The sequence below is a fragment of the Photinus pyralis genome, unplaced genomic scaffold (assembly GCF_008802855.1).
Source record: "Photinus pyralis isolate 1611_PpyrPB1 unplaced genomic scaffold, Ppyr1.3 Ppyr1.4_LG5, whole genome shotgun sequence".
Taxonomy (NCBI): domain Eukaryota; kingdom Metazoa; phylum Arthropoda; class Insecta; order Coleoptera; family Lampyridae; genus Photinus; species Photinus pyralis.
The window spans coordinates 39,052,527-39,074,134 of record NW_022170596.1 but is presented as its reverse complement, the minus strand read 5'-3'; the positions used below and the strand labels follow the sequence as shown (position 1 = coordinate 39,074,134).

Below are 21,608 nucleotides of genomic sequence, written 5' to 3'. Positions count from 1 at the left end.
CTGATGATTGTTTTTTCTTTTTGTTTACCAAAAATTGAAGTGAGCACATTTTGGGTTGAGCCGGATGTTAAGAATACCACTAGACAGTATACTTAGATAAAAATTTTGAATTAAGTTCAGTGCAGATAATGGAGGTACTAAAATCAATAGCTGGATGTTGTAACGGGATTCCGTTAGCGAATATTTTTTATTTGAATTTCTTTATATTTAAAGTTGAATTATGGACGCTTATTTGTATAAATCCATCGTTTTCTGCGAATGGTGATATCGCGTAAGTTTAAATTTATATTGAAATGTATGAGATACGGCTAGTGCCAGCTAGGCAGCTGTATAATTGTTCATCAAGAATATCAATAACAATACATTAAAAAATAAAGGTAAGTTCGGTTTATTTAATGGGCCGTATGGGTAATTTAAATAAATTATTGTTCTAAACGTAAATGATAATTCGTAGGTGTGGAATAACAATATTACATATAGAATTTTCCTCTCCACAAGATTGCTCTGTGCATATGTATTCTTTTAGTAATTTGTTTGTATCATAATTTTTATTATATTATCTGTTCCATGTATAAAGGCTTTAGATTAAACCCAAATGGAATCATCAATCAAAGTGGGCGATATCAAGGTTTTCATTTTGTGTACAGGGTGCCACTAATAATGGTATATGGTACCGTTAATTGCACAGCTTCGGGAAAAAAATTCTGTTAACAAAAGGGGCCAAGAGAAATCGCTAGAAATTTTCTAGCTTTGCCACTAGAGGGCGCACGATTCATGGTTAAGTAGAAAAATGACTTTTTTTTCTAAAATATACCCAACAAACATGCATAGCAATCTTGTATCAATTTTGCATCATTTCGATGCAGCATATATTTGCTCTAGCACATAAAATATGAGGAGTATGGGAAGGGGAACATCTCTTTAAGGAATTGATATTGAATGTAACTTCGGCTTAGGGTAACAGATTTTCACATAATAGGTCTTGTTGGAAAGAGCTCTCTTGGCGGAATGAGGTTTTACATGGATAGAGTTTTTTTTAGTAAATATGATGAGTGGTAGAGGGCGCGATGAGACATTAACATAAGTTTTACAGGTTTTTTTGAAATTGGAACGATATAATTATTATATCATATATATATTTTCAAATGAGGTGAAAAAGTGAAAATATCGGTGAAAACCGCATTTTGAAATCTGTTTTCTAACACGATGATGTTCCGGAAGTGAAGGTTATTTAACTTGTAAAAAAATTATCTTAACCAGTTTCAATAAGTTGTCATGAGCTCATTTTGAGTGCTCATTTTACTTAGGCACTTTATTCTTAGTTATTGTTACAATAACTTACATAATACTGAATTGTTATTTCATAGAAATAATAGTGAGGAACTAATAATACCTACATATTACATTGTTCTAAGAAAGTTAATTAATGTAATTAAATTGCACAGTGCAATTGTTGTCGAAGTGCACCATAAGACTAATTATAGAAAAAGCTATGCAGATACACATCACAACACGCTAGAGGGTAATTACAGCTTACTACAAAAGACATCATTGAATCCTAAATTATCGGTGTCCTTTTTAAAGTTTGCCGCTTCCCTCCTTAGCTCCATTCGAATAAGACCCATTGCTACGAGGGCCACCAAAATTAACGCGGACATGGCGGAGTTAGCCCAAATATCGTTAAAATTATAAAACAGCGTCGAATATATGTACGTAAATATAATTCCCAACCCTTGTCCGCAACCGTTCAGCAAACCAACGGCCATACCTTCCGGTTCTGGGTATGTTATTTCGACCGCAACTTCAAAACACACGGACCACAGCGCTCCGACGTAGAATCTGCAAAAAAACTGCCCTGTTAACGACTTTTATCACTATTCTCGGTTACTTACCCCAGGAGACCGACGGTGGCGTAAACTAGCATAATGTCCATGCTGAGGATGACGGTAAAGACGATTAGAGTAAGAAAGGTCACAGTTTGCAACGACAGTAGTGCTCCTCTGAAAAACTACCGTTTAGATTCAAACTTGCTTTACAGCGGAACTTACCTGTAGCATTTGAATTTATCCAAAATTGTTCCACTTATCAGCGAACCGAAAATACCAGCGATCACCATTAATAGCCCAATGCGCCCGGCGTCCACAAATCCATTCTGAAACGAAAAACATAGGTAACAGTTAGTAGATGCTTGTGTATTGTAAGCATTGAAGTGCTTTTTTGAGAAAACCGCAAGCCTATTAGTATGTTCATTGGGACGTCATACTAATTTTTTTCGTAAGCAGTATGAGCAAAGGGCTTAATAAACTTGTGACATAACCTTCCGATGTAATCACAAACATCGTTTATGAAATGATAGCTCGTAATGTATCTTTTACAAATTTTATCTACAAGGACTCCTGCGGTATCTAAATGTTGTAATAGTTGTGATTGTTTAGACGTAGAGTAAAACAATTCGCGTTGAAAATGTGCTGCGCGTGATAAGCGATATTTAATGTTGTGACTTCTGGTGTTCCCCAGAGCGGTAACATGCGTGGAATGTTATTTACAGTGTCATTCCGTTTGGAGTGCTTAATGGTTCCGAAAACGTATTTCAATAAGAACCTAAGGCAAAGGATAATTGTGTACCTAGTCTGTGATAAATATGCGACTTCAAACCAAAGGCCTTAAAAACCCTCCAGACGGGAATTGTGCTTAATTTGTAATGTTACGATGTGGACTTTAAACTTATCGCTGGGTAATTTTTCGTTCAGATATTTTTGCGTCTAGAACCTTACTGAGAGAAAATGACTCCTTTTATCTACCACTCGCCGCAGCCTAGACTTTCTGAACCCATTAAGAGAACAATGCGCCATGTAAATTAAAATATTTAGAAAGCACGGTTGTGAATTCCCCTACTCACTAACGAATCTTTCTTTACAATTCCACTAGACATACAGTTAAGGGGGCTAGGGATAGAGGATAGGCAACACACAATGGTCACTGAAATTTGCAATAAAAGTCGAAACTTTTGAGTAATTTTTGAAGCCCAAATATTAATTCTAACTAGAGGTCTTATCGGAAATTGATAGAGATATAGAAAGTCATTAAATGTAGCGATTTATTTTTTTGATAAAATTATTTAAGTCGTGTATAAATGATAATCTTGAATTTACTAAGAACGCGAATACTGGCCTTAGTAAAAAAAATATTTAAAAAGTAAATCCGCACAATTTATTTAGTAACTAAGTGGATTAAAAAAATATATTACGAACTGCTTCAAATTATGAAATAACCCGTAATTTTTACTCAAAAGTTTATATAAAATATAGCGACGGAAGAAATGCAATACCTTCCATACAATGACGATAGGCAACTCAGGTAGCACTTTTACCTGGAAAATATTAACACCTAATGACCATTATACTTATATACAATGGTTTATGACCCTATTAGACCAGTAACAAAAGAATCTCAATGCCGTCCATTTATTCGTCTATTAGTACCAACGATAATTGACCGATAATTAAAAAAATATTGTACATCAATAAATGTAATATTGAGGAGTAACAACGTTTTAATTTTTTAGACCCGTTTCATACATTTTTTTCATACATTTGATGTACGTGTATTGTTACCTACTTATCAAAAAGCAATTTAATAATATCGATTACATAAAAATTATGTACAATTTGGACGATGTACCTATAATAGATAAACATAAAGAATTGTTTGTTGTCGGCACCTTCTTGAATCTAGCAGCTCTGTTAAAAAACTGTTCATACAAAAATGAATAATGTTGTGTCTTACATACTTTAGGTGACAAATCTCAACGAAAATTTAAACCAGCAATTTTGTCGACCAATGAAATGCGGATTTCGTGTCACATTTCCATGGCAACCAAGGAATTTATCGTCAATTTTTTGACGTAAAAAGGTAATAATGTTTTGACATAAAACGTCACTTTTTCGTTGAGGGTCACTATGCTGTGAAATTTTCTTACCGAATACCACAGTGCTTGAATAGAATTTTTTTCTTGCTCACGAATATTTTGCGAAAGTTCAAATATGTGTGAGCTCGAAAAGTTGCCGGAAATAGCAAGCACTAGTAGTATTACAAGTGATAATTTTTTATTTCAGCATGTCGTTTGTAAAAAATTGTCAAAGTCCTCGTGTGAGATCTTGTCGAAGCTACCACATTCCCTTCGTCGGTACTCGCGTCCGACGTCCCGTGCATCCCTAATTTGCGTTTGAAGTTTTACTCCACCATCAGTAAGATCTTGGCGGGGGCCACCACATTTCAGATTGTTTTCAAAATGGTGCCGTTGGAAAGATCTTGTAAACGGACACAACAACTGCGTGGCGAAAATTTGTTTTTTTCCTGGGTACAAAATTAACCTCATTTTACAAGGCGCACGTCTGCGCGGGGTAGTTGACTTAGGGCGCCCAAAAGGTATCTTCCTCTGCGAATTTTGTTTCTGAAAGCTCGAATCGCGATCTCTCTTTCTCGTGTGGCTAATAGACCTATGAGAAGTGCCCCAAAAATTGAGAACTATTTTGTGGAGAGTTTTTAGCCAAATTCATCTAAATGCGAATTGTGGGTGAACGGGACGTCGGAAGGGGGTACCGGCAAAGGGATTGTGTTAGCTTGCGATAAGATCTTTTTGATGGTGGCTAATACAATACTGATCTGCCACACAAAAATGCGCTGATCTCTCTTCGATCCCACACGAGGACTTTGATAATTTTTTAATCTACCTATGCTTTTGATAATTCCACTGTAGGTTTGACGGCTAGCCAAATAAACTATTTTCGTAAAGCATCAGGCGAATGTCGTGTTGGAATTGGAAAATTTCCGAAAATCTATTAAAACATTTTTTGTAATGAAAAATGAGTCATTTATTTTGTTGTAAATTAGATCAGAATTCAGATATATAATTTGATAAATGGGGGAAGGTTGAAAACGCAGCAAATATCGGGCTACATTGCGGAAGCCATGCGAAATATCGAAAACTGTTCATCTAATTGAAGAAAAGTACTATTCTTACATCCGCGCACCTGTGAAAATCGTTATCATATAAATTTAGAAATCTATAGGGCTGTAGTTTGATCGGATGTGATAATTGTTTAAATAAATTTGTGCTATGAACCACAAAAATTGAAGACCAGTTGTTCTTGTTTCGGAAATTGTTCCCTTCATTGCTCAAGTCAAAATCTCAAAAAGTCATTATTGTAAATCCCTATATAGGAAGTAAGTAGGAAATCTTAGAAAGTAATACATTAGTAATATTTTTATATAGGTATGTAGAGCTTTCAGCTTTGATTTCCTATTCTATATTCAAAGGTTTCCAGTATTAGTAAAACTGTAAAACATCAGCAGAAAGTTGAAATTCCATAAATCAGTTACTTTTGTTGAATAGCCGCTAATGAGGGTCTGGAATCTGGTTTTATTGTAGGAAGATGAGGTCATTTGCAGGTAGCTTATGCCTGGTGAAACTTGTCGAATTGCACGATTGGTTGCCTATATAATTATTTGCATAGGCGCAGCTTAAATTTTGAATGGCCTGTCCCTAGCCGCCTTAACTCTCCAACTTTTTCACCCTGTAGACTTTCTATATGCAGTGCCTAAACTGATCTAACCCTTAAATCTTTAAAATCTCAAACTTTGGCTATCTTTATAACATTCGCAGAAAATAAAACCAATTTTAGAGCTACCGTTACAGAGTCGATTTCCGTTTCGCTACATTGTAAGTATTTATCAAATGTTAGGTACCCTAACATGAAAATTTAGACGTCAATGGCACGAGGCGCTGTATATAAGATGTATAAAAATGCGAAATTTCTGAGTATTAAAGTTGGAGTTGAAAAAAATATCTACTTGTGGACCTTTTATGCCTTCGTAGATTCAAATACAATCAACGTTGATAATTGGGCCACTATAGATTCGCAAATGCCTTCGCGAATATCGGTTCCCTTATGCTCTCCCCACCCCTACTTCGCAATTATTTCGACAGTTGTAAACAAAAAAATCGGATTATGCAACAAATCCGCTGGTTTAACATCTTCCACAACTGTTGTAATCCCTTGAATAATGATGGTTGAATTGCAGTGTATACCAAATTATTAAAACTGCGTTTCAGTTATCAAAGAAATACAAAAATACATAATTATTAGATAACAAGTAACAACAAATAACAATTTAGATATTACAACCCACGCACAGGCCAGGTTTATACACGGATAGACAGACAGGCAGACCGATAGAAACTCGAGGGCATAAGCGTTTTGACTTTCTCGGTTAGCCCTAAACTAGAAATACTCACCGGATAATTTCTTAAAATAATTTGATTTAGAAGAGCAGACAGTGCGCAAAATATCCCAAGATCAATCCCAAATCCCGACATTAGGAGGACAAAGGGCTTGTTGGTCATCAGTTTCTTAAAAGGCCGCACGAATGTAATGTCGTGGTGTTTGGTACACGAGGCGGCGTACGTTGGTGGCGTTGGTGGTTTATCGGAAAAACCTGAACATACAAAATTTCGTCTAAATAAAGATCTAAACGCAATTTAGGGTTCTGTGCATAATTGTTTACATATTTATACTTACCCAGTATAATTATTATAACCAAAACTGTGCAAGTAATAGCAACCCCTAAAGCTATAGTAAACAGGTCACTTTCAATAACGGAGACATCATACTGACTTCTGATTACCAAAGGTGGTACGACAAATCCAATTGCGAAACCTAGCTGAAAAAGGATCTTCTTTAATTGTGTTGGTGTGGTGAAGTGGATAATTACCTGTATTCCTGCTAGACCAATTCCACAAGCTGAAGACACCTCGTGGGATCCAAACCATACAGCCGCAAGCTTTGGGGGTATGCCCATTAAAGCCACAACAGATACTGACACTACGATCTGGCCTAGTAGTAACACCCAGTATCGTTCGGGTGCTATTGATGCCACCTTCAACCACGCCCCGATAGCTATCCCAACAACGCTGAGAATCATTGACACCCTCAGGCCCTGAAATTATTTTGTTTAATCTCAGGTGCATAGTGAGTTTTAGTTTAGATTAAAGTTACAGTTCTGGATAAAGTTGAAGGAGCTAATTTGTCCGAAACTAGTACGATTTGATTTTTATTCTGCGATTTCTAATGGACTTCTTCTAGTATGCCTACTGTCTAAAAGTAGCGTTTGATCATAACATATAAAATCGTAGGTCATTGACGCTGGAAGATACAACTGCGATTAAGATAAACACACCAAAACAGACCGCAAATGTATCTCATTTCAACAGATACACCATGATAAGCATCGTGGTATTACAATTTTATTTAGAAAAAGAAGTAATGAATTAAATTTGAACATACTCATCTCTAAAGCAAGTATTCTCGATTCAGAAACACGTCGACTATTTAGTAACGATCACGACCTACAAAAGAGGTCGATTAAAGTAAAAAATAACATCTTACCACTTGAGAAATAGGTTACAAAATTGCGTAAGTTTCGTTTCAGTGGTTACAAATGTATTGAACCATTCCGTTGATACATCTCATCGCACAAACAGCCGTTTTTGGCCCTCTTCTACTCTCACATATCAGCAAGCTCTTTAACCTTCTCGCTGCACGAGTGCTTGTGCATAATTTCTCGCTAAAAAGGGCTTTGGTAATTCCAAACTGTAGGTATTTAAATTCATCATTCAGAAGAAAGTGTATGTAGTTTAAGTTCCAAACGGCAACCTTGCTGTGATTATTATTTCTGTAATGTATTTTTGTTTCTGATGAAGAAAACTCAACCCTTAAAGTTTCCCCAACGTCTCTACAGCTCAGGTTGGGTATGAATACTTTTCAATGAATTTCTAACCAGTGAAACAAAATTTACGCAACTTTCATTTCTCTCTCTAGTGGTAAGATGTTATTTTCTACTTTAATCGACCTTTATTAAGTAACAACTCAATCCACAAGGTGGTGATCATCATGAGTTAGAGTAAATGGTCGAGGGGTTTCTGAATCGAGGAGTACGATTCACACTCAAGAGTTCAGTATTGGTCTTTGAGACAATGTTTCATAAAAGTTGGGGTTGGAGACACCTCTGTAATCCTATTAGCGTAACAATGGCATATGTCCCTTAGTACTCACAGAAATTAATACTATACAGCTATTTCAAAGAAAGAAGCAATTTACCATTGGTACTCAAACAATCATATTTTAATAACGCCAAATGTTTGTACAATTTTTGCAGCAACTACATTTTCTTCAAAGAAAATATCACCTTTGCTGGTTATTTGGTTTTAATTCTACTGTAAGAGTACTTGTTTTGTACAGAGTACGTATACAATTTGTTGAAACGAAACAAATCCTTTGGACAGAGTAAAAATACTAATTTAAAAAATTCGTGGCTAGCGTGACCGAAAAAAATTAATGTTTGAGAAGCTCTGTAAGTTAGGTACTTCAACTTCAACATTGTCCTATGCTTTCCATACTGTACTTTAAAGCACGAATCGCAAATGTGGGTAAAGTTCTCACTAAATAGAGGTCGATTAAAGTAGAGAAATAGGTTACAAATGAAAATTGTGTAAATTTCGTTTCAGTGGTTACAAATTCATTGAACCAATTCGTTGATTCATTTCATCGCACAAACAGCCGTTTTTAACCTGCTTCTACTCTCACATATCAGCAAGCCCCTTGACCTTCTCGCTGCACGAGTGCTTGTGAATAGTTTGTGGACGCTAAAAAGGGCTTTGTCACTTCAAATTGTATTAAAATTCATGCTTAACGTTTCTGTGTTAGTTTAATCACTCAGAAAGGGTAAGAAAGTGTATGCAGTCTGCTTGAAATTCCAAACTGTGACTTTGCTATTATTTCTGTAACTTAGTATTGGTATCATCTTTGTGAAATCTTCATCAATAGCTCAACCCTTAGAGTTATAGCAACTCTTTGGTTATAGGTAGGTATTCTTGTTTCCATATTAAAGATGTGTGAAATAGGTCATTTTTACAGGTTGTGGTACTTATATGGAACTAGACTCTTACACTGATAGAAGAAACAACCCCATTACTGGAGATCAAGGAAAATGATCTTTAGTAACTTTCCCAAAACACAACTGTACCGTTAATAGCCGTGTTTATGTTATGACAAACACAGTGACGATACCTTTATCTAAAAACGATTACGGCTTTCAATCTTACCCTTGTAAACTATTCCATAATCACATATATTTACAAAGTAATTAGGTTAGTGGAAGAGTTAATGAGAATACTTACATATTTGTCCAAAATATAACTGACTGGAAACAAGCAGATGACGTAGCAAAGTAAGAACACCAGAGAAGACCAATTTACCGCTTCGAACGATATTCCATAGTATAGAATAAGGACGTCGCCAATAATTCCATACTGCATCCACTGCATATTTCCGCATGCACAACTGACAACATACATGAGCAAAATCACCCACCTCATCCTGTACAGTCTGTACTCTTCATCGCCGTTGATCGGTGCTTGCTTTTTGATGTCCATTTTAAGACTGAAAACAGATCGAGTTATCGAATCAATACAAATCTACAACTTGCTAATTAGTAAACTTTGGTGTTATAAAAAAGATAAAAATGACTTTCGTAACTTTATATTATGCTACTTAGAAAAACTTGTTCCGCGATATACAGTGCGCATTTGGCCATAATTACATTGTCTTCAATGTAACTATACTGTACACCTGAACTCACTGAGCAAAATAAATCTGCATTTGTCTGCGTCCACCTTCAAGTCATGGCCAGTGTGAATACCATATCTTGTTCACTCGTGCAGTTAGAGTAATAACGCAGACGAACGTTTACGCTGTATCAAGATCAAAATACAAATATCAACGGTTACGATAAGGTTCAAATAATGTTTATAATTATGTAAATATAACATGAAGACCGACGACGTATTGAATAATTTGTAACACGAGGGAGTTGGTACTAATGAGATTATTGGCATATACTAATCGAGCTCGTATAAGGCGTAACTAATTTATCTACTGCTGATAGCTGGTCATTTTATATTGAAAAAAAGGTACTCAAAAGTATTTGTATGTCCTAACACTGCAATGCATAAATTTTGACTGACTGACTGACAATTATTTTAATCAATAAATTAGTTTGTACCTACCTACCATCTGCTGAACCGTTTTTCCACTTCCCTTTCAATATGTATATTGACCTAAAAGTGGCTCAATTTCCTACGAAATTTGCAAGGCAACCATGTTTCTGTATGTTTGAGCAGGAAAGTACCTCCTATCATGCCATAATGGTGTAAAAGTTCCCTTTTGACACAAATAGTTGCGGAAAACCCAGAGAGGGTTTGTTCCAGAAAGACGATACCTATATAACAGGTAGGATGAGGAGTCAATCGTTAAGTGATATTTTGGCCGCCTGTCCATTACCCTATACATTGAAATAGTGTGCACGGGTATGCCCTCATCAAGGTCATTTTTATTCATGTAGGGGACCGTATCTGATTGCAATACCGACCACTGTGACGCACCGCGTATCTCTGTCACATGAAAAACCTGGTGTAACCTCTTCGCACTGGATCTAATGTGATACATATTTGTAGTGCGACAAATTATAAATCTCAACCAAAGGGAATTTTTGAAAAATGTGCTCGTTTTGTCGTCCAATTTGAGAAAGGAAAGAGACCAACACTGGATTTGAGGGGAATCCAAAGTCGAGAGCGCTAAAGAGCGTAGAACTATATAGTCTCAAGGACAAGGACAAACATCTCATTGCACAATTGCGTAAAGCTAAAGGAGGCCGCCTTGACAAAATTCTAAGTAAACATTGTATTTGTATACAATCATTTCAGAGAAACCGATTAATTTGTTCTACTACGGAAAATGACAGGTCAACAGACGAATCTTATTTTTCCTTAGGGAAAGATAGTACTGATTGACACGATTGTCCAATGTCCAACTAACTGAAAGAGATTTGTGTTTAATTTGATTCCAAATTGTAAACTTAATCGATTTCTACGAGTTCAAGGATCACTGCGGATTAGAAGTCGTGTTTCCGATTACGAGCTGTCAAAAAATTGAAAATCGTATGCGATTCTTCGTACATATCTTGTTTAATTGTGCCCACGGACACGGAGGCCATCTTGAGGCCTCCAATGAGTATAGCAATTCACAAAAAAACAGTTCAATTAATCCGCTTCTGCCGCTAAGGTAGAAAAGAATTTTTCCTTAAAACCCATCGCCCTCAACCTACGGTTATCAATTTCAGGTGGTTTGGTTTTTGGTTTAATTTGCCGAAAAAAATTCACCGGAAGTGCCTATTTTTAATAACATTCCGGCCAGAAAAAGGCTGGCAGAAAACTCATTTTGTGTTATTCAAGTTGCAAGGAATCCAGTAACAAAGATTTCATCTTGTTAGCTTATCACTACTGGTTCCATGCGTCCGGCTCTCGTACCTACTATATTACTCCTATTATTTACTTGTCATGCCTTCGTAGTTCGTGGTCTTTTATGCTATATGCTCATTGCTCTACCTACATACACTATATTTGGATAGTGTCTCGAGACCAGGCGAGACCAAACGAGACTAGACGAGACGAGACGAGACGAGACTGAACCAGGACGAGACGAGACTCAGACTTGGTCTCGTCTCGAGACAACGATGTCAAAACATCGATTTTTCGTCTGCGCAACTCTGTAAATTTAGATGCAAGAAAAGAAAATGTTGGGAAACACCGTGGGAAACACACTCCCCTTATGTGATGTTTTGTCCGTCTGTCCATCTGTCTTTTCCCCCGTCTAATTCGAGAACGAAAAGAGACAACGATGTCAAAACATCGCCAATCGAATTCTACGAGTTCAAGGATCAGTGCTATTGAATATGAGCCGGATTAAAAGTCTGGTTTCCGAATAGCAGCTGAAAATGAAATCGTATGCGATTCTTCGTATCTTGTTTTATTTCTTGAGTCATTTAAATGAAACTTTGTATATAGGCACCTTGAATACAAGTAAAATGAATACCAAATTAAAAAATATGTTTTACAAGCTATGCTGATCTGGTGGGACAGAATCAACTTTGCGCTTTAAAATAACGAACTGAATTTTTTTCACTTTTATTGCTAAATAATTTTTCGAAAAACTCGACAAATTAAATTCAACATAAAAGCTACTGTCGCCGCTCCTAGGTAACAGCTGCTTAGCTTTCGAAATCCACTCGGTACCGCTGGCTAATTGAAGCGAATACTGCTGATGGTCAGAAAAGGATTGTAGTTTTTGCTATAGTGACACTTCGAACTCGTTTCGCGTTTAATCAAGTCACATTAACGTAATACATATATATTTAAAAATATACACTCAGAAAGTAGCAAAGAGAAACTTATGGGGCAAAATTTATATATACATTTTGAGAATTAGTTTTAGCTTCGTACGGTATCGCTAGGGACGAAACATGCGAAAGATTTGGTTTTGAATTTACAAATTGACCATTACAGGAAATTTGATACGTGTTAGTACTGCTTCATTGTGAAAGAGTACAGAATTAAAATGCAATAGAATGAAACGCTTTCAGATAAGAAACGAGTGTGCAAGCAGATCAGAGTCACAACGCCCCAGTGTTGCCTGTTCTGAAGACCGTTCTTACGGAGCATGAGGGACGGCTTTTCTGATATACTTTTTCATGAATAAAAAAAGTAGCTGAAGCTTGGTTTGGGTTGGGTTCGTTTCGGGTTTTTTGAATTAGCGAACCTATATAAATCAAGCGCGGCATTTTAGACCGTTATTTTCAAGTAAAAGTTTCAGGACGAGTTCGGATACAGAAGATTTCACAGCCGTGTAATCATACGTAATTTTTTATGACTAAAGTGTATCTGTTCAAATAACAGCAGAAGAAAATAAAAACAAAATCGGCAAATTTCGGTTTGTCTGGCATATCTTCGGAAGTAATCGGAATTTTCCGGTTTTCGTTACAGTGTGATAATAACTCTACGCTATCTTCTTCCTATGGTTTCCGAGATTCCCATGATAAACATCACATCCGTAGCTACCAGCTATATAATATCAAATTTAAAATACTGGCACAAGATTCGGAGATTGTTCAGAAATAATATTGCATCATGTTACATCCTGTGGAAGAAACTGGCCTGTAGCATTCTTTTGTCGCGTTATGCAATGCCAAATTTTAACCGAAAAATTCACCGTGCTCTTAAACGGAAAAAGGTATTAAATTAGGGTGAGTTTGTTCTGAGAATATAATATGTTTTAGTAAGAGGTAAAACGAAAAAGGGACGGATTTCGAAGATTTTCGCCCCTCGCCATCTAAAAATGTTGCTTCAAGTTCAAGGTGTTTGCGGTCTAAACTATCAAGACAGCCTATTAAGAGCCAAGCAACGATTTATATTATTTTATTGTGTTGAAAATGATGCAATTTTGACGACATTGACATTGAAGAAAGACATGCGTGTAAATTAGAAGTTGCGTTATTGTAAAGGATGTACGTACGTGCATTATGTTTTGTCTTGTAATTTAAGTTAGAATGTAATTGTGCATTATTACTCAACCGCGTCTTTAATTTTGCATTTTCCCATAGGGTAATTACTGATGAGGGAGTGAACCTGTAATTGTTTCTAAAAGTGGCGCAATGATTGTAGTATCTAAAAGTACCTAAACTGTGTGCAATTTAATTTATTAGTAGAGGTCTGAGGATTAACGTCACGGACTTTCACAACAACCAATTTATTTTTTAATAATAATAGTAAAAAAACTGAATGGAAGAACCTCACAGTGGTTTCTTAAGTATACGAAGTAGCCAAAAGAACTAAAATCACCCTAATTTTAGTTATCTCTAACAATATTTAGGTATGTAGGTAATCTAAATTCATAATTGGTTCCCAGTAAGTAACAATAAATTTTTAAATATACTATACAACGACTAAATGGCGACAAAAATAAACCAATAACAAAGCCCCGTAAATTCCCACTAGTTCCCGTTACACCATACCGTAGAGGCGTAGAAGAACCGAAAAAAATTTTACTGGAACCGATGTCATTTGCCTTGTTCTTCTATACTATACCTATACGGACCACTGGAGTTACATTTTGAATGTGAGAAGTTTCAAATTTATATACCATTAGCACAGTAACGCCTGAAAGATGGTAAGAGATAAATTTTTCGTGGATTGAAAAAAACAAATTTAATTTCATATTTTGCCGTCTAGTTTTATCTTTTAAATTCTTTTCCTCAAAGATCAGACGTGTAGGTATATATGATAATTCATTTGTTTTAGTAATTAATACAGCTCCTATTACTTTATCTTGGGTAAAAACACTAATATTAATAGTAAGTAGGTATTTATACTATACTATTTTTTGAAGAAGGTGAACTCACAGTTATATTTTTGACTATAACTAAACCAAAGCAGTTGTAAAGACTGTCCTATTAAGAAAGTCGGAACCAAAACCACTATTCGTAAACTGTTCCAACACTAAGAGGTTTTCTGGAATTTAAATTGAAGTATACTGGTTATTAAAATTAAACCAGGACATGATGTACAAGGTGGGATTTATGGACTAATTCATCATTAGACGCATAATTCCAAATGCAACTTAATGCGGTAGTATTTTCCTTCATTCTTCATGCGTTAAAATTTTATTTTCAACGCTCTAATGAACAAATGCAAGTGAAAGTATGAAAATAATAACGACAGATTCATAATACAGAAATATTGTATAGTATACTGGACCCAACTTTTAGGAATAACGAGTAACGGCTACAAGATTTCGTAAACAATTTATTTTTTGACTTTTATATTTTTGACGAGCACAGTTTTTTCGAAGACATTGTTGTCCATATTCACATTAGTACATTGGCCGTGAATTACGAGCTAAATCGATACTTAATGATTGAGAAATTAATGCGCAGACATTCTTGGAAACTTGTACAAACAGTTCAGTCAATGTGTACCTTCTTTATGGCTACAAAAGTTTACCAATGCGACTGACGTCGGGAGAAATTTCTGTGGCCAAAAATCAACGAAAATGTCTGACTTCTTTAGGTTTCTCTAAAATAACTCGCCAACGGAAATACTTACTTATAGGTAAAATTATGTTTTATTCAGAATTGACACTGGGTGACTTAGCAGCGCTGCCCAGTGTGAAGGGGCACTTTTAATTTGACATCCTAGCATTCGTAGTTTAGGAGATACATCAATTTAAAGTCTCTTGTTTTTATCAATTTTTGAAAACGCCATTGCTTACGTTGCTGACGTAGAAAATTTTGGAAGCTGTTGGAAATGTGACGATGGAGTGCAAAAATCTTGGAGAGAATAAGAAACCTGCTTCTGCTATAAAATAAAGTTTTGTGTTATATACCCGGAAACTAACCATCTCGTGAAAGTTAATTCACTGAATACTTAAAATAGCCCTTTATCGTCCTGCATGTATACTAAACAACTAGTAAAAGTAGAGTAAAAGCTACAGATATGGAGTAATTCTATTGGGAAATACCTATCTAATTCAAATCTGTTGGATTTGGTAGTAACGATCATACCAAAAAAGAAACAAAAAATTCTAAATGTTATATAAATAGTTTCTCTGTTTCCATAGCTCCTACAATACTCAGGAAAATGCCATCATTAAGATAATCGGTATGTTTATGCACATTTATGTAAACAGTAAGAATAATAAACGGTAATTGTTATTTACATAAAAGTCAGGAAAGTGAAATTCAGGGACCCTTGTGCCTAAATTTTAAGAAATGGATTCATATTGGTCTCTCATTGACATAATTCTTTCCAAAGGTGAATAAGATCTCTGGGATTAGCTCTCCCCTCGGCTCTTCCTTGAAGATGAAATTGCGCAAAAGTGAAAGATACAATTATATACAATGCGATCAAAAATGAGTGGTTTGTTTGAATTCTGCACGTTCTATTTTTAGGAAGTTTAGTTATATAGAAAACTTGGTTGGTATTTTATACCACAGTGTTTCGTTTTAGTAATTTTGGAAATTCGTAAAATCTACAATAATACTTGGTCATCCTATATAATCCAGTTCAAAGTGAAAGGATCTAAATTCAACAAATTAAAACAAATAATTTTTAAAGCACTGAATAAGTAGGTACTTACCAGAATCTACACTCGCACAAACTTTTAACAGAACTAATCACAAATGTTTTTAGTGTGAGTACGAATAACACATTTCACCCGCTTACTTAGTACTTGGCCATGTCCCAGAACAATATTACCGTATCGAGAAAAGCCATTAGATATTAATTACCCAATAATAAAGGTATGCATAGTTCGCATGGACTACCAGTTATTGTATTACTTTGCTAACCGCCACTATGACGAAAGTTGCAATTCGACGTAGTGAGGTTTAGGCCGAGACGTGTTACGCAGTGCTTACAGCAGTTTAAATTGGTAAATCACAGGAAATAGGATTTGCTTATTGTTACATAACGATCTCATTTAATTGTTTATATTATGTTAGATTGCGGAGACAATTATAAAAATTAATATGTCATTTAAAGCCACAAAATCATTGGAACGTTGCATTGTTGGCTAATTACCCATACTTTACTTGGTTTAAAGCTTATATAAAAATTAATTACCTACACAGAAACTCCAATTATAGGTACGTATCGGGTAAGTACAAAGATTCAATGTCATGTTAGAGATTGGCAAAAAATGGGGCGCATTAAGCAAATGCTCACCAAATAACATCAACATCATTGGGAAACAGGGAACATTACCACAATTTCCCGCATATATTCTGCTGGATGTTATTTTAAATGTATCAAGGGCGCGATTTTTATCATAATTAGAGTCAATTAATTTCCATTTTGCATTCCATAGGATAGTTGTTTTTAGTAGATTATGAAACACGGTTGTGAATTGCTGCCGGTTGTAGAAAACATCTAATGTTTGCTGTACTTACAGTAAATTTATTGTCATTGGAAAACCAGAAATAAGAAAAGTCGATTATCAAAATTATAGCCATTTTCACATGAGCGTTAAGTCTTTGATATCTATAGATTTTTTTGTGAACTGCCAAGGACATTGTTAATTTTCCATGTAATAGTAAAAACCATTTCACTGAAGTAATTAAGGCGATATTATACGTGTTGCTCAAGCTGAACCATGGGAACGTCTTTTATAATGTAATTGCACATCTTTTTGGGCAACTGCATATGGGATGGCACCTCATATTACCTGGTAGCTCAAAGAGCATTAGTTGCCTCTGATGAAAATGTACAAGTTGTAATAATCGGGGTAACTGCCAGTAATCCAATTATTTAACAATCTTCGTGGTATTCCGAATAAATATAAGTGGTTTTTGCGAAAAATTCCAAATAAACAAAGAAAAACTTTTGTTTGTTAGTGTTTGCGATATAATTATATTAAAATTACCTATTCATGATTGTGAAACAAATTCACATGTATATCTTTTAATACTATTTGAATGGGTCGTCCTTAGTTTCTTCCAAGTTTTCCTCAAGCTTATCTAATGTTCCTTTCGCTCCTTTTAAGTTGTTCATCAATTTCTCCCAATTCTTACCAAATTCCTCTAAATCCTGCATAAACCACTTCTCTAGTCGTTTTCCTAACTGCCCTCGTACGGTGCTATCAAATTATTCTGAAGTTCTTCTATGTGACTTTTAGTTTCATCATGTGCTTAAATTCATTCATGTTCTCCTCAAGCATTATTCAATTTCTCCCTATGTTTCGTTTAAGTTTCTCTGAACTTATTCGTTAGCCTTTCTCTCAGGTGCCCAAGTTCATCTGAATATCCCTCCTATCATCGCGTTAAGTTCCCCACTAGTTCCCTTTAATTTCGTAATTGTTTTCACGTTTCTCTTATAGTTTTCTAAAATATACCTTACGTTCTTCTTTAACTCCTTTCACACTTATCCTAAGCTTTTCTTAATTTTCTCAGGAGCCTCTCTCTGTCTATCTTAACCTGATCGCCAGATTTTCATAAAGTTGCTCATTACATTTTTCTAGAGGCCGCATTTCTCTCAAGCTCGCCTCAAATTCCCACAGAATCTCTAAATTTCCCAACCACTTCGTCTCAAGTTTCTCAAAAATTCGTTGATCTCATCCTCATGTTATGTTCATTTAGAAGTTTTCCTCAAATCTTCATCTAGATATTTTCTCTTAGAATAATTGCCCATACTTTGAGCACTACAAATTGTTTGTCACTTGTTTTTTTTCGTTTTCGTTCGCTGAACGTTAATAAAATTGTTCAGCCAATGATTCCATGTTCCATGCAATAAATCGCAGGCTGACTTTGTTACAAATTATGATGTGTCTCACTTTCTCGCACTAGTAGAGAGGTTCTAGGAAAATTAATATTGAAATGAATAAAGATAGTGGAGATAAAAGTAGCGAGGCCTGAAACAAAAACACTAATAGGCAACATCAATGGTGTGGTTAATTTGTGAGCAAAAAAATAAGGTTGGCGGTTGCAAAGCTGAAAATAGTAAATATGCCACATCACTGGAAAACCCAATGGTCATGATTTTAAATTGGTGGGTTCGGGCCCAATTCCCCAAGTTGAGACTACCTTTGGAATCGCTTCTAACATTTTGAATCCCTTAATTTATTATATTCTTTTGCAAGGCAGCATCACGTTGCAATTTTTTTAGGCTTGGAACCCCAGTCATAATAACTAATGACTTTTACAGCACCCAGTTGGTGCAAATCTGAACCAGCGAAACTAATGCTGCTGTTTGGAGCAGTAGCGCAATCGAGTAAGGATGTTCCTCCAGCTAGGCCTAGATATTTCATCGTCGTGTAGAGAAATCAAAAAGTTTCGAAACAAATCATAAAATCAAATTCTTGTTTTACAATCTACCAGTGGCCCATCGAAGAAAGTACAGGGGCAGAAATTGAAACATGACCCCTGAAAAAACAACAGAGTGTAGGTACATTCTCATTACTATTAACATGACCAATGATGCTTTGAGCCCAATATCTCAAAGACTGAGGAGATACAACGGAAAAACTTTCAAAACCTAAAAACTTTAACGCCCTCTAAATCGGCAACGAAGCATTTGCGGATCTATGTTTATATGCACTTTTAGTCAAAATACACCCTTTCCATATTTACATCATATTTGGGAACACCCGATATTTATATTATCGCAATGAGTTAAGGAATGGAAACCTCGCCTGCATGAATTGCATTAGTCATAGTTTTGGATGGTATAGTTGATTGCTCAAAGTAACTGTTGAAGTCTGCGTCCCATTTTTTGAAATGATCATCGTTATCTTTGGGCTTCATGATTCTGCATCTCTACTTAGGTTTAATGTTGTCTCTAGGCGCTCATGTACATATGGTGTCGTGGTTTAATTCCGTTCTATTTTCTTTTTTTATTTTCGGGAAGTTCACCATCCGATCTAACGATCGATGGATTTGCCATGCTGTTAGATAATTTTGTTTTGAGATTGGTAGCTGTTGTATAAGTCTTGCCGCTTCTCCATCAACATATCTTTCTTCTTATCCATTCTTCTTTACTGGTACACGACTAAATTAGATCAATGAGTCATTTCTGTTAAAGTCTGTAATTACTGGATAATTCCTCTTCAAGGGATTATACCAATGTTAATTTTCTTTAAATTTTGAAAATCATTAATGATCACTTAGCTTCACTAACGTATTGATGCATGATCGATTTGATTTTGGTGGTGTTAAAATGTGCCTTTTCCTTCAGGGATCGCAACACGTTAATCAACTCAGTAGATTGTGGATCGGATTACAAGCATTTTGACTCCTCAAGCAATCGTAATTTCAACTAACGAGTGGATTACCTCGGGTTCATTGTTTCTTTTATTTGTTGTAGAATGAATTGCTAAAAGGGGCACTATACTATACTAAAAAAATAAAATTTAATTGCGAGCCTGCGCACTTTCTTTAAGTTAACAAGTTTGTTCATTCTATTATACCATGGTTGATACCTACCCGGGCCAGCCTTGGGAAACATTTTGCTTTCATGATAAAATATTAATAAAATATGAACTCGGATAAAGTAAGCTTCATTGTTATACAAAATCATGAAGATAACACGATAGTTCAAAAGACTCCCTTCGGTAGATCGGAATTAAAATAGGCATCGTTCTTTAAAGTAGGTACCTACAAAACACCCACTTATTTTAATAGCTATAAATTTCCACTGCATAATCGCAATAATTTTTTTTTAATTCCATTATTACACCAAATATGTATATGGTTTGCAGTTTTGAAATTATCGTAGTATTTGAAATAGTAAAACATTCACTTTTTTTTGTTTGACTCATTATGGTTACTGGTTGATCAATTATATGTGCTCTTGCTTCACGCGTAATGATTATCATTATACATCTAACGCTCGTTCTCAACACTTGAGAAAATTCTGGCTGATTATACATTACGTTTAAACGTACTTGTTTATTACCTTTTATGGAATGCGGTACTGAATGTTACTGAACGAATCCTTAAAGTCAACTTCCTCATTTCTTTCACCAAGTGGATCGATGAGCTTTACCAAAACCCGAAAACGCTCAAAATTTGCACAGCGGTGCTTTCGGAATATCAATAAGTATATTCCTTCCTTGAATATTTCGAAAATGTAACCACTTTTTTTTTCGTCTTGGTATAACACGTGTTTTCTTTGTCCACATTTACAAATACAATAATTTACCTAGTAACCCCAATAAAAGTGTCAATGTAAAGCTGACTTAGGGTCTGTTAAACCATCCGCGTCGATCACGGCGATGGAAGGCGCGCCGATGTCAGATAATAGTCGAGGGGGGAAGTTTGGTCAGTATGTGGTATGTGGTCATTTAGTCAAAGGACCATCTCATAGCCTGGAACGTTTTTGCGCAGGGCTATCGAAAAGGAACCCGAGACGGTCCTTGTTGGGGGTATTCTGGCCGGACATGGTTACGATTAGATCCGCTTGTCGTTCCAGCATCATTATGTTCATCTCATGTGTGGTATGGCTTTAGTGACGTTAAGGGTCGCCTCTAGTGTAGTACTGTAAAGGGTCCGAATTTGAGGCTTAGGTTGTGTAATCAAAACTCTCTAAACCTTCCCCATATAGTTTTTTATTCGTTGAAGTTTTTAAAAATAGCGACTATAGTTTCGGCGTACTGCCATCATCAGGCGACTAGAAGTTTATCACAATATAGCAAATTTGAAAACATTAAGAGCTAGTACTTACTGTGAAATTTAACAAGAAAATGGTAGGTTACAAACGTTGAAGACGAATAAGACGAACATGTTGTTTTTTAATTATTAACTGGCCGAAGCCAAGTGAAAAAACCTGAAGGGTGGTTAAACCGGAAAGGTTGTCCTAAGTTTCAAAACGAATTATTATCAAGCCTTGTTAAGACAACCAACCGGAGGGTTGAATTATTACATTAAAAGTTGAAAGTTGAATTTAACCTATAAATAGACAAAGTTTTAGATTTAAAAAATAAATTATCTAAAGGGTACTTACACATTTCAAAAGAACCGGGGGGAAAAAATAAACTTATAAAAGTTTTGAAACTATTGAGATGACTACATATTTAAATTATTTAAGTTAAGTTTAAATTCGAGATCATGCAGACGGCATGTCTAGAAATGATTGACAAACCGGTATAAGAGGAAACTGACATATC

General features: G+C 35.5%; 1 protein-coding gene and 2 long non-coding RNA genes across 5 annotated transcripts; 2 read left to right on the top strand and 1 right to left on the bottom strand.

The window, feature by feature from the left end:
* Positions 1–1,252: 1,252 nt before the first annotated feature.
* Positions 1,253–16,350, bottom strand: LOC116171543 (uncharacterized MFS-type transporter C09D4.1-like). 3 transcript variants are annotated; one of them, XM_031488448.1, is made up of 8 exons: positions 16,089–16,350; positions 9,239–9,500; positions 6,775–6,999; positions 6,582–6,723; positions 6,299–6,498; positions 2,049–2,152; positions 1,893–2,000; positions 1,253–1,839 (listed from the first exon to the last, which is right to left on the bottom strand). In XM_031488448.1, exons 2-8 carry the CDS (start codon positions 9,491–9,493, stop codon positions 1,527–1,529), a joined length of 1,347 nt encoding a protein of 448 aa, XP_031344308.1. In that variant the 5' UTR covers positions 9,494–9,500; positions 16,089–16,350; the 3' UTR covers positions 1,253–1,526. The 3 variants fall into 3 exon arrangements, with proteins under 3 accessions (XP_031344308.1, XP_031344309.1, XP_031344307.1); XM_031488449.1 differs by lacking the exon at positions 16,089–16,350 and adding an exon at positions 10,127–10,911; XM_031488447.1 differs by lacking the exon at positions 16,089–16,350 and adding an exon at positions 9,700–10,064.
* On the top strand, positions 8,693–9,057 carry LOC116171554. Its single transcript, XR_004145464.1, has 3 exons — positions 8,693–8,783; positions 8,851–8,922; positions 8,976–9,057. It is a non-coding gene; the product is annotated as an uncharacterized LOC116171554 (long non-coding RNA).
* LOC116171553 lies at positions 12,862–13,524 on the top strand. Its single transcript, XR_004145463.1, has 2 exons — positions 12,862–13,184; positions 13,231–13,524. It is a non-coding gene; the product is annotated as an uncharacterized LOC116171553 (long non-coding RNA).
* Positions 16,351–21,608: the final 5,258 nt, after the last annotated feature.